The following is a 13732-nucleotide window of genomic DNA, read 5'->3' as shown; positions in this document are numbered from 1 at the left end:
TTTTAAGGAACAAAAAGTGAAAGAAGGGAATAAAACAAGTCAAACACACAATAGAAATGATAAAAGTTCTTTTTTAAAAGCTAAATAAGATTGATAAACCCTAGCAAGACTGATAAGATAAAAGAGAGAAAACAAAAGAATTAATCTCGGAAATGAAGGAGGAGACATCACTTCAAATCCACATAGAGAGTTAAAAGGTTCAACAGCCCTGGTGGTGTGGCTCAGTGGAATAAGTGCTGGACTGGGAAATAAAGGGTCACTGGTTGTATTCCCAGTCAGGGCACATGTCTGTTTTTTCAGGCCAGGTACCCAGGAAGGGGCATGCAAGAAGCAACCACAGATTGATGTTTCTCTCCCTCTTTTCTCCTTCTCTTCCCCCTCTCTAAAAATAAGTAAATAAAATCTTTAAAAAGAAAAATAAAACAATAAAACATTAAACAGAATAGTATGCCAAAAATTTTAAATTTTAGATTAAACAGATCAATTCCTAGATAAACCTAATTTACTAAACTGAAATAAAATTTTTTTAAAAGCCCCAGCTGGTGTGGCTCAGTGGACTGAGAGGTCACCGGTTCAATTCCCAGGCAGGCACATGCCTGGTTTGCCGGCCAGGCCTCCAACTGGGAGCATGAGAGAAGCAACCAATTGTTTCTCTCACACATCACACGTGTCTATCCCTCTCTCCTTCCTTTCCTCTCTCTCTAAAAATAAATAAATAAAATCTTTAAAAAAAGAAAGAAATAGGAAATAGTTCTATAACTACAAAAGAAATAGAAGCTATAATTAAACACCTTGCACAATAAAAGCTTCAGGTCAACATGACCTCACTGGTGAATTCCATGTACCATAAAATATATAACTTTCCCTCTCTCACCACTCTGTATTGTCATCACAATAAGCTGATGGCCTCACTTTATACTTTATTGAGAATCCAGATGCTACCATAAGATGTGTCCATTGTCCTACTACCAGTTGACCTATATCTGTACCATCTTCTCCAGGTGGCCTCCGTATCTGTCAAAGGTAAATTCCTCCTTTTCCATTCTAGATTTCCATTCCCTTTCACCTTTCCAGACACTTTAGTTCTTCAGTGATCCCATCTTTGTCTCGCAACATCAATTTCTCCCTTTCCATTGGGGCATCATTCTGATCTACACTAGAGCAAGCCATAAAAATTCCCGTCTCAAACACAGTTTTTTCTCAGTTCCATACTTTTCTCTAGTTACTACTGCATTTCTTTTTCCTTCTTCATGGTGGGGAGGGAATCCTTTTCTAAAGATTCATCTAAAACTATCTCCAATGTCTACTTTTCATTTACTCTCTTTAAAATATATATAATAATTGACATATGAAAACAATATAAGTAACGCATACACAGTTATGGATGGCATCATAATAAAATGAATGCTCAAATGAACTAGAATTCACTTCTTTCCTTTTCCACTACTATATCATACTAGTACATTTTATTATAATCTCTTGCCTAGACCATTTTTAACAACCTCTTCACTGATTATTTGCTTTATGCCTTTAAATTCAATTTCCATAAACAGGGTTATTTCCTAAAAATCCTTGATTAAAATCTTTCAATACCTGCAAACTCACTTTGATCAAAATCCAAACCCCTTACCATCATCTACAAATTCCTGAACAGGCAGTCACCTGTCTCAATAATGTTATTCTATACCAGCCTCCCTCTCATTTATGTTTCAATCACAGCAGCTTCCTTTAATTTCTAGAATACATTATGTTGTTTTCTGTATCAGGTTATTTGCCTGTTATGCTCCTCTTTTCCTCTTCCTATGACTGGCTTCTTCTCATCCTTCAAGTTTCAGCTTAAAGTCATATCCTCAGAAGCCTTCCTTGACCATACTGTGTGAAGCAGGCAGCCTCATTCCCCATCCCAGTCACTCCTTCATATCCTCCACTTTATCTTATAGCTAGAAATTATCCCAATCACTACTTAGCTTGTTTTTGTTTATTTACATGTTAATTATCTATTTCTCAAAAATTAATCTTCATGAGGGCAGGGACCTGGTCCATCTTACTGCTGAAGACCTTCCATCTAACTGTGTGGGCGTGTATATAACTGTGTATACATAACTTATTCCATTTTAACACTAATCCTCCTGAACCCTTAACCCCTTCCCATTTCCCCTGGGGTGGACTATGAATGTGTATAGAGACTCTAGATTAATCATGAACCATCATTAATCCTTTGTCTACCATTAGTCTTCCTTCTGTGCAAAGTGCCCTCAATGTTATCTTGCCCTGGCACCAGAGACCCAGTATCTGGTCCCTTGGTTCCCCTTGATCACCATGCATTCCTTTCAGAGTACTTAGGTCCACTTCTTAGGGGGAATACAAAACCAGTGGTCTGCCAATAAATGAGGAAAGGATCCATTTTGTCCTGCTTCCTGCTTTCAGCTGCCCAGTACTATGTTTCTGTAAGTTCCCTATTAACACTCTTTAAACTGACAAGCTAGATTTGCCTGCCTCATTCTTGAGCCTCTTGAATCCATTGGCATTTGGAGGCTACTTTTGCATACACGGCCTTTTAATGAAACACTAACCCAGTTCACAGTATACAGATATTTAATAAACATTGATTAAAGAAATACTGTATTTTGATTCTGAACTGATTTCTTGCTTGTATCCTCAATTAGTCAAGAACCCCCAAAGTTTTAGCAGGTTTATAGATAAAGTTAGATAGTGACCAGTTAAGTTTAGCTTAAAAGGAATCAAGCTGATTCTCAAGAAAGCATTTTCAGAAAAATTAATGACGGAAAAAGATATCAGAAAATGGCTAAAGAAAAAAACGTAAATTTCACTGCAGACAGTAGAACTGAAAGGGATATTTTATGCATGCTTAAATGAAGAAAGAATAAAGGAACAACAATTAAAATCATGAATCCAAGAAAGCAAAGTGGGATGGGACAGGAATCAAAAGTAGAGGACAGAGAGAGGGGGGGAGAGGGGAAAAAGGGAGGGAAAGAGAAGGAAGCAATGAGAGATGGAGGTAAATATAGGGAGAGAAGAAGAGGGAGAATCTTTTCCTCTGACAGCTTTGAGAAAAAGAGACTCTCTAAAATATTTCAGGTATTCTGATTCGGCCATGGAATAAATCCCATCTTCCTGGTTCTTATTAACTCACCTGGATAGGGGCTTGTTGAAATTTCTCTCACTACTACCCATAGTCCTTTTCCATCCTCCAAATGAGATATCATATCTGGTTTGGAAACTGCAAGCCCTGTTCAAAGGAAAATGAATAGGGTTTGACTATGTCTATGGACAAGAACTATTGCCAATTTTAGTCTATTCTTGATCTCTTGTGCAGAGTTGCTATTATAGGAAGTTCTAGAGGTGTGCTGTCCAATACACTTGCCAATGGCCACAGGGAGATGTTTAAATTTGAATGTAAATTAGTTAAAATTATATGAAGTTTAAAATTTAGTTTTTTAATTGGACTAGCCACATTTCAAGTGTTCAAGAGCCACAAGTGCCTAGTGTTTGCCATATGGGACAGCACTGATGTAGACCATTCCTATTACAGAAAAACCTTCTACTGTACAATGGATGCCATGGAGAACTACAAGTGTATCTCAAAGAATCTCAATGCTATGATCCCAAGTTTGCTGGGATAATAGATCATGAGCATAATCAAACAAATATATTTGTTCCTTTTATTTCTGAAGGCACTGATAATTCATTTATAGAAGTGACTAGAAAAAACTTTAGTCCTAAATCTGAGGGACTGTCAACAATTTTCAAGACTCCAATGAAATATGTATTTCATATTCTACAGTGGGTAGACTAGTTAGTTAAGAGTAAGGAACAGCATAACTCCCAATAATATTCTCCTATGATTATGAGATTTTAATGCCAAAATTCATATAAGTACTTTAGAGGCTCTATATCCTCAGCAAGTCTGGTCCAGTGGGTAGATACATGAACACAGAAGCTATCCTTACCCAGGGATACAAGATTCCTGTAATTCTCTAGCATCACATCCTTGTGCAGGTCCCTCTGTGTAGGGTCCATCAACCTCCATTCTTCCAATGTGAAGTCTATAGCCACATCTTTAAATGTCACTGAATCCTAAAATAAATACACTGTAATCACCCAGGGACCAAACATTAAGACCTGTTAGGCAGAATAATTTATACAAAACTGGGGAAGAACTAGAAATCAGAATCACCAAATGACTAAAGAAGTCAGTCTGTTCAACCCTTAAAGGATGTGTGAGTCTCCCCAGGGACAAGAACTTAAAACCACAAGAGGAAGCCCATTCTATTTTTAGTTTTACCTAATAGCAGGATTTTTCCCAGACTAATTAAGATCTGGCTTTCTCTAACTTCTAAATATTGGTCCTACTTTATTACCTAAAATCAAGCAGCATGGTCTCCTCCCTCCCTAGAAAGTCCTTAAAATATTTGGTAACAGCTAGTAGTTTCCATGCAAACCATCTTTTCTTCATCAAAACCCTTCCTTATGTATAATATCAACTGTTTTTCAGCTCCAATATATAAAATATAGCTTATCAAAAGGTAGTTTATAATTCAGATAACAAATTAAGAAATTAATTAAAGGGGGGAATGTGGGTGGGAGGGGGTGTGCAGGGTGGAAGGGAGTAAGGAGGGGAAAATGGGACAAGTGTAATAGCATAATCAATAAAATAAAAAATAAAAATAAAGCTAAAAATTTTTAAAAAGTCAGCTGTATACTTAACATTTAAAAATAATCTGTTATAGATTATATAATGAAATGTTTATAGATAAAATTGTATAATGTCTTTTATTTGTCTCAAAATATTTAGTGAGGGAGTGTACAGTTACAGACAAAATATGGCTGTCCATGTGTTGAAACCTGTTGAAGATGGGTTCAACAAGATTCATCAGACTACTCTTTCTACTTCTGTACGAGTCTAGTACATTTTACTTGTCAGGTACTGGTCTAAGGACTTTTTATGTAATGACTGAATCCTCATAATAGGAAGGTGCTATCTACAGATAAGGAAAGTGAGGCTTAGAGAATTTAGGTGCTTTGGCTAGGTTCACAAAAGAGGCAAAGTCTAGATTCAAATTCAGGCAGTTTGGCTCTAGAATTCAAGCTTGTAATTATTATACTTAATGATCTATTAAATTAAGAGCCCTTATTAGCTGACTAATCAGGCAAAGGTCTCAATTTGCGTAATATTTGGCTAAGGTCTGCTCTATATCACAAGATACATTTCCAGTCCTGGCTGGTGTGGCTCAGTGGATTGAGCGCTGGACTGCCAACCAAAGGATTGCCAGTTCGATTTCCAGTTAGGGCACATGCCTGGGCTGTAAGTCAGGTGTCCCTAGTAGGGGGTGCATGAGAGGCAACCATACATTGATGTTTTTCTCCCTTCCCTCCCCTCTCTAAAAATAAACAAGTAAAAAAATAAAGAAAAAGTTTAAAAAAAGAAGATATATTTCCTCAGCAGTATTTTCCTGTTGGTTGCCTTGGGGCAGGAAAAGAAACTGCTTTCTGTAACACTTGCAAGTTTTGTCGGGACAAAAGCTGAGTAAAAGTTATTTTTAGGTAAGGAGCCGGCTAGCGGGGTTGCTAGGTAACGATATCTCAAGGTCACTAACCTTGCCCCTGCTTCTGAATGCTTGCTTTCAGCAGCTGGTCCCCCTCCCTTTCTGCCTGTGTAACTGGTATATAAAAAGGACCCCTAACCCAGCCTTTTCGGCTTAGGATTTGGGAATTGACTCCCTTGAGCCCCGAGAGCATAATAACATTTGTGCTTCATTATCTCCCCGAGTGTGGGTGGATTTTCCACAACATTTTGGTGCATTGGCCGGGAAATCCCTCACGCGAGCAGGGATTTAGAGAATTTAGATGCTTTGCCTAGGTTCACAAAAGAGGCAAAGTCTAGATTCAAATTCAGGCAGTTTGGCTCTAGAATTCAAGCTTGTAATTATTATACTTAATGATCTATTAAATTAAGAGCCCTTATTAGCTGACTAATCAGGCAAAGGTCTCAATTTGCGTAATATTTGGTTGGCTAAGGTCTGCTCTATATCGGCGACCGGGGGAGTTGGCGGGGGAGCCCTGCCGCAGGGGAGGAGCACGTGCCCTGGTGATTCCAGGCTTCCAGGGGCAGAGACTCCCGCCGTGTCCCCGACCGCTCTAACACCCGGGCGGAGGGAAGAGACAAACCACAGGCTGTTGGGGGTGCCAATCAGGTATCGGGGAGCCCTAGGGACTTGGACCCAAGAATCAGGGAGGGGCTGATCACTCCTCAACCGGAAAATTCAGGGGTCTGGGCCAAGACCCAGACCATCGGACTCCTTCTCGGGGGAGAACTGTGTGACTGACTGTGTGTGAATGTGTTTGTGACTCTATGGGCCGGCCAGGCTTACAGAGTCTGACTGGGCCCCCCCCACCTGAGGCGGGCATGTGAAAGATCCCCTTTTCCTTTGTTTGTCTGCATCAGTTGGGAGAATTCATCATGGGTTGGGGGGTTTTTTCTGCCACAGTACTATATTGCATGTATGTGGGTGCGCCACCATTTTGGATAAAATGGAGGACAAGCCACGTGAGTGGCCCCCCCCTCACGTGGAGGTGCATGGTTGTTGTCATCTTGGATGATGGGTCACGTGAGAGCCCCTCCATCTTGGAACTGGGCCAGGTGCCAGGCTAAGGGCTCTCTCGAGACTGTATCCATCTGGTTCTCTGTGTAACTGGTTCTGATAAGAATGGCTCTGAAGGACATGTACTGAAGTTTAAGGAAAACATCTGGCCTGTAGGGTGTTTGCAGGGTCTGAGCTTCAGAAAACTGCAGAATGTCCCTGCAAATCTAGGAAATTTTAGTGGAAGGTACCTGCAGTGTCAGGGACTTTCAGCTGTCCTTCCCAGAGTGGGAAAGGAACCAGGATTAAAAAGAATAATGGTTAAATCTGAATGAGTAAAACTATGTATAAAGAATGTAAAGTTTTAAACCTGGAGTAAAGGAAACCTCAACTATTTGTTTTCTGGTTTTGTGGGAAAAGAGCAGTGTTGTTTCTGATCAAAAACCCTCTGTACTTAAAATCTGTTTAAGGTTGCCTATAACCGGTTGGGGAGGATGCCTTTGCCACTCAGGACCCAGGAAGGGTCATTTGGGGCTGGTAAGTGCTTCAGCCAGAGGCAAAGCAGCATGTCTCTGCCAAAAGACCGGGCCTGAAGGAGCATGTCTCTGTGTGAGAGAATGCCCCTACCTGTGTACTGTTCTGGAAACTCTGTGTTTTGGGTTTTGCTCTGCATCTGCTCTGAAAAGGAAATGAAGGATTCCAGGCAAGGTTAAAACTTCACACTCTGTAGAAAAGTAAATAATTTATATATATATATGAAAAGGTCTGTGGGAAACTGTAAAGATAAATGGAAAAGTAAGAGTTTTGGAATTATGTGATGTTAGTTAATAATAAAAGATGTAAGGCATGGAAATACACTCTTGGTGGATATCAGAAAATGTATGAAAAAAATAAAAGGGTTGTAAATGTTGCATAAGGCTGTAGCAGTAAAGGTTTTAAGAAGCCCGGTAAATATCAGAAGGGAAAAGATTTTCCTTCAGGCTTTGTATTTTTCTCCCTACCCCATCCCTCCAGAATTTGGCATTCTGAAGGAGTAAGTGAAAACATAAGGTTTCTTTGCATAAGACCAATAAGACCAGTCGTTAATAGTGGTTTTGTAAACCAAGACTTTGACTGGAACGTCACGTCTAAAGGAGGCATGTATGGGTTCTGGTCATCACCAGAAAGCCCTGAGGAACTGGGATTGACTTGTGAAGCTAGCGTAAGCCCACGAGAAAAGCCTGGTAACTTTGGTTGATTGTGCAGTTCATGGCAGTCTTTCCAGGGAAGGAATGAAGGTTGCTTTAATGAAAGATGGCCAAAAAGAAACCTGTAAGCACAATGAAAACCTCAAGGATGTGAGTCAAACAACTGGTACAGGTGAAGCTGGGTGGCGGATGTGTGGCTCTGCTTCTGTGCCCTGAGGGGTGGACTGAGGATTCAATCTGAAGGTTCCCTGTGTGAGTTCCAGCAAAGCAGAATCAAGAATCATAAGTAATCCAGGCTGCTTTTGGTGTGTTTATGCAAACAAACAGTCAAAATGAAAAAACAGAACTCAAAGTAGTCCCTTTAATAACAGTGAGGGTGATCTTAAGGAGAAAAATTATGGTTCAAGGAAAATCACTGTGCTCAGTATTAAACATCAGAATAACGCAGCTAACTGTCTTAAAAGTTTGTTTTCATTTGAAGGTTAAAACTGGTTTTGTAAGATCATCAAGATGTACTATTTACAGGTATGAAGGACCTGTCAAATTGCCATTTCTGAATGTCATTGCAAAAAGGAACTTGCAACTGAATGCCTTCCCAAAAGACAGCCTCACAGGCACAGAGACTGGTTTGGGGACTATTGTGTGAATTAACCTGTGTGTTCTTCTGTTTTCATAGGATGTATGCCTATGACTTCATTGCCTGATTGATCGGTTGCAATATAGGCCTCACTTAAGGAGCCCATTTTCCATCATCACTCCCTGGAGCTCAATGGTTTGGCTAAACTAAGTGGTTGGGTTAGTAAGCAGTTTGGGCGACCTGTGGGCTTCACTTTAAAACTTATTTTCCCTTTTCTGTCTTAGTGGCTTGACCAGGAAAGGTTTAGATATCTGAAAGGAGGGAAATCCTAATATATTCCTTTCAACCTGAGTAAAGTATAATGGACCACAAAAGCTTTGGATAAGTGTAGCATGCCTTGTACACCTTCCTCCAGATAAGCCATGCCTAAGCCCCTGCCTTTGTTATTTAATGGTTATGATTTAATTGTGCTTTCTAACTCTTTCCAAATCTGTCACCTCCAGAATATAACCAGGATGCCAACGGTCCAGTAATGCCAGCCTTTGGACACCGAGCCTGCAACTTCCTGGTAATAGCCAACTGACCAGGATTCTATAAGGTCCTTCCCCTTACAGGAAGGACTCCCTCCGTGCTGCACCCCCTTTCAGGGCACCCTAGACCCACGGGTAGGTAAAACAACGTCCATTTCCAGCTGGAAGCAGTTACAAGAAGTTGAGACCTTTGTCCATTGTCCTTTAAAAGAATTTAAAGTGGGTGTATATCTAAAATGAAAAATTGTTACAAGGTGCAGCTAAGGGGGGGGGGGACCCCAAATGGGCATTTGGGACGGGGTCCAGAACTCAAGATGTCCAGGAAATTTTAGGATGTCTCCACCCCTTCCCCACAGGTGTAAGTTGGGGGAGGGACACACAGAGCAAAACATGTGGGACTGTTTTGTACAGCACCAGTTTTGCAGTTGACCCATGGCATGGTCATTTAACATGCCTATAGCCTTCGGCTGGTCACTTGGATATGCTAAATGGCTGTGGCCATGCTCTGGGCCAGGGAGATAAAGAAAGACTCCCCTGCCCAGGATGTGACTGAGAGGCAGGTCGCCCAAGTGGGAGCTTAAAGAAAATTGGCTCCATAACATGAGGCCACACCTGCCTAGACCCATGATAACAGCCAGATGGGAGCGGGTACTGGCCTGTCCAGGATCTGTGGGCTGTCTACGAAGCAGCCAACAGCTGCCACCCTGTGGACCCGAACCTGTGCACCCTCCCGAGCCAGCTTCCCCCAACAGCAACGTGGTTTACCTGCCTTAATCTGAAGGATGCCTTCTCCTGCATTCCTGTGGCACCTTCCAGCCAACCCATTTTCCGTACACAGCGGTCAAAACTCAGTTGACCTGGGCTAGACTGCCCCAGGGGTTTAAGAACTCCCCAACCCTATTTGGGGAAGCCCTAGCAGGAAACCCCTCGCTAAGGGGGCACGGACCTGACGATTCTGCAGTACATGGATGAGCTCCTCCTGGTGGCCCCATCCCAGGAACGGTGCTGGGAGAGCATGCGCTGTGTATCTGAAGTGCCCCTACAGCCATCTGCGCAGTCCTCTGTCAAGGCCCTTCATGTTGCTCCATCAGGTTTGCCTGCCCCAGTAGCCTGCAAGCTCCCGCGGGGCTCCGGCGATGTCGCCAGGTGCAGAGCTCAGCAACCAGGCTTGCTGGAAGTACTCACGGTGTGATCAGGGGTGAGGGCAGAAAATGGCAGAGTTGCCAACGCCCTCCAGAACCTTGTCTGATTTCTGAGAAAAATGCTTGTTCTCCTGAGGAAAAGCCAGCCTGTACCCTGCGGCTGTGGAACTCGGCCCTACTACCAGGCTTTGAAGGGTCCGGACATTAAGAAAAGGCCTTTCAAAATATTAAGAGGTGCCTCAGTAATGTTCCTGCCCTTGGACTGTCAAAGCCGGGGTGGCCTTTTAATCTGTACACCCACAAGAGAGACAAGGTAGCCCTTGGGTCCTGACCCAGCCTGTCGGACCATGGCAACATCCGGTGGCTCACCTGTCTAAGCAGTTGGACCATGACGCCACTGGCTGGCCACCTCGTCTGAGGGCAGTCACTGCTGCCATAACCCTCTTGCAAGGGGCATAAGTGGCTGTTGAACCCCAGACTGACTCAATACCAGGGCACCCTCCAAGGAAACCTGAGGGTGCATGTTAAGACCATGAAACAAGTCAATCCAGTCACCTACTTACCAGCAGAACTTGGAGAGCTGGACCATGACTGTCTTAGAGTAACTAAAGAGGTCCACGCCAGCCAGCCAGACATCCAGGACCAGCCCCTGGCCCAACCTGATGTTGATGTCACCCACTACATGGATGAAAGCAGCTATATGGTTAAGGGCAGAAAAGTCACCGAGTATGCAGACCAGAAAACTGGACTGCCCTGGACAAACTTACTGCTGCAGGAGTCACCCCTTGGATCTACTACAGCCAGGCCAAGAAAGCAGCAGATCCCAAAACCTGAGGACTGGGCCTGTGCCAAAAAACCCACGCTAAGACACTGGAGGACGCCAACCAGTAAAAAAAAAAAGACACCAAGGAATAGACCGTTGTTCTGCAGGGTACCTGACTTTAATTGGCACCTTTGCAGGAGCATTGACAATTGGACTAGTGACTGTGGCCCCTAAGGAATGAAATCCCTGCAAAGCGGGTCACCCTAGAAATAGTTTGTCTCTGTTTGATCTCTGTATTTGAATTTATTGTATGCTTTGCTTAACAAATGCAGCCCCTGTCTCAGCCCCAGCCTGCAAATGTAATACCCCCAGGTATAGGATTAAGCTCAGCGGTAAAGTGGTCTCTTACTATCTCCCAGGGTCAGCTTTCAGCTCCTCCACTGACATGCCATTGGGTTGTGTTCAGTCACAGCAATCCCTCTGCACTTGGGGAGGGAAGGTATACTGGACTAAAGTAACATCCAGGACCATGAAGTACCAGACCCAGAGGTGTCAGGCATATAGGACCCTGTATCCTCCGGACCTTAGTCCCACACCTAGGGCTACAGTGACTCATAGGGAAGCCGCCACAGTGCTAGCCCTCCAGTGGTACCGACACCAGTATCAGCAGTTGTAACCTTCCCAAGGACCTCAGCCTTATAGCCAGATATTAGTGATGCTAAAAGGGATAAAACACCTTATAGCATCAAAGTGGGGAATGTGGCAGGAAAAGAAACTGCTCTCTGTAACACTTGCAAGTTTTGTCGGGACAAAAGCTGAGTAAAAGTTATTTTTAAGTAAGGAGACGGCTAGCAGGGTTGCTAGGTAACGATATCTCAAGGTCACTAACCTTGCCCCTGCTTCTGAATGCTTGCTTTCAGCAGCTTGTCCCCCTCCCTTTCTGCCTGTGTAACTGGTATATAAAAAGGACCCCTAACCCAGCCTTTTCAGCTCAGGATTTGGGAATTGACTCCCTTGAGCCCCACGCGTGTAATAAAGTTTGTGCTTCGTTATCTCCCCGTGTGTGGGTGGATTTTCCACAATAGCCTATCAAATTGTTTAAAGCTTTCATTGGGACCTCAAAATTTGTTAAGCATGTTTTATACAATCCCACTAATAATAAAACATGGGTAATGTGGGAAATAATAACAGTTTATAAACTTTATTGCTAATCACTTCACACATAAATTATAATAAATTTACTGGGTTTGTTTTCTTTTCCCACCAAGAGCTAAGCCTCAGGAAAAATCCAAAAAGGCCCTTAACTCTCATCTCTGGCTTACCTTGAGGTTCTCTACAAGCAGGAAGTAAAGGAAGGATAAGGCAAAATTGTAAACTGCCTACCTAAGAATAGAAGGTATGTCCAAAACAAAAGCTTTTTGGCAAATGCTGGAAAACTTACTGGCTTAAGATTTAAGGAAATCTATGTGTATTCATTAATCACTACATTAACCATATATTAACAGTAGCCATATGTGATAAAGAATACAAACTTTACTGAGTTAGTCCAGGAAAGTCACTAAATAAACAAAATAGCAGCAGTAATAACAAAAACAACAAACTGCAACAACAAACCCTGTGGAAGGGAGAATCTGATTTCTAGAGTTGCCACATTGTATTATTTAAAATACCATGTTTTCAACAAAAACTACAAGACACACAAAAAACAGAAAAGCATGGACCATAAATAGAAAAGTAAAATTCAATGGAAACTGTCCTTGAGGAAGGCAAGAAGTAAATCACCCATTATAAATATGTTCAAAAACCTACAGAAAATCAGGTCTAAAGAATTAAAAGAAATTATGAGAATGTTATGTCATTAAATAGAAATTCTGGAGTTGAAAAATAACTGAAATAAAAATTCAATAGAAATGTTCAGTGGAAGAAAATAGCAAATTTGAACAGTATTATGGTCTGAATGTTTGTGGTCCCTAAAATTGATATAGTGAAATCTTATTGCTTATTGTAATAGGATTAAGAGGTGATACACCTTTGGGAGGTACTTAAATCATGGGGGCAGGATGGTCATGAATAAGACTAGAGTCTTACAAAAAGAGAGCCTCCAAAGAGAAGTCTTAATCCTTCCACTATGTGAGGATAAGATGAGAAGTTTGTGACCTAGAAGAGACCTCTCATCTGACCTTGCTGACACTGATTTTGAACTTCAGTCTCCAGAACTGTGAGAAATAAATTTATTCCCATTGAGGGAACCTTCACATGTCTTTCCTCCTGTCTTAGTCCCAGAGCCTGTAGAGAGGGGCCCAATGGGGCTGGCTGAGGTGGAAGAGGAAAATTTGTTCCAGAAGGAACTACCTGAGGGATCATAAGAATTTTTAAACATGGAAAAGGGAGGAATAAATCACTTGTTGAAAAAGGATTCTATAGTTTTCCAAGTCTAATGAAAGAACAAAGCATGCATAATGTAATCCAACAACTGGAGGATATCAAAAAGGGAATTTTCAAGTCATTTCTTTTACAAAATCGCAGTTCAAATTAGCATACAACAGTTTCGGCCTTTCTGTCAGTAAATAAATGTTATTTTTTTAACCTTCAAAAATGTTTTGTTGTTTACAGGCCATCCGGTCTGCTGTGTTTTGATAAAGAAACCTAACAGACTAAGCAGGAAGAAAAAAATTGGTGACCTTGAAGACAAGTCATTTAGGTAATCCAGACTCTAGAACAGAAGCAAAAAAGAATGAAAAAAAAAAAAAGACGAACAGAGATTCAGAGATCTGTGGTTAAACAAGAATTCCAATATATGCATATGGAGAATCCAAGAAAAAGAGGAAAGATAGAGGCAGAAAGAATATTTGAAGAAATAATGGCTCCAAACTTCCTTAATTTGATGAAAAACATTAATCTTCACATAAGAGAATCCCAATGAACACCAAG

The 13732-nt window shown here is 41.7% G+C and overlaps 1 protein-coding gene and 1 non-coding gene across 6 annotated transcripts in view; one reads left to right on the top strand and one right to left on the bottom strand.

Moving 5' to 3' along the window:
- Positions 1 to 13732, bottom strand: part of ZNF624 (zinc finger protein 624) — a 54491-nt gene that overhangs the window by 9942 nt on the left and 30817 nt on the right. For 4 of the 5 annotated variants that reach the window (XM_036032917.1, XM_036032918.1, XM_036032919.1 and 1 more), the window contains 2 exons: positions 3972 to 4098; positions 3155 to 3250 (listed from right to left, as the gene is read on the bottom strand). The exons of the other annotated variant lie outside the window; for it this stretch is intronic. In XM_036032917.1, the coding sequence (XP_035888810.1) occupies positions 3155 to 3250; positions 3972 to 4098 (223 nt within the window). The remainder of the gene's footprint in view (positions 1 to 3154; positions 3251 to 3971; positions 4099 to 13732) is intronic. 5 annotated transcript variants of the gene reach the window in all.
- On the top strand, positions 13037 to 13162 carry LOC114515429. The gene has a single exon (XR_003686180.1). It is a non-coding gene; the product is annotated as a small nucleolar RNA SNORD22 (small nucleolar RNA).

Source organism: Phyllostomus discolor, chromosome 8 (assembly GCF_004126475.2).
Source record: "Phyllostomus discolor isolate MPI-MPIP mPhyDis1 chromosome 8, mPhyDis1.pri.v3, whole genome shotgun sequence".
Lineage (NCBI taxonomy): Eukaryota > Metazoa > Chordata > Mammalia > Chiroptera > Phyllostomidae > Phyllostomus > Phyllostomus discolor.
The sequence above is the reverse complement of the archived record's forward strand: the minus strand, read 5'-3'. Positions and strand labels throughout refer to the sequence as shown.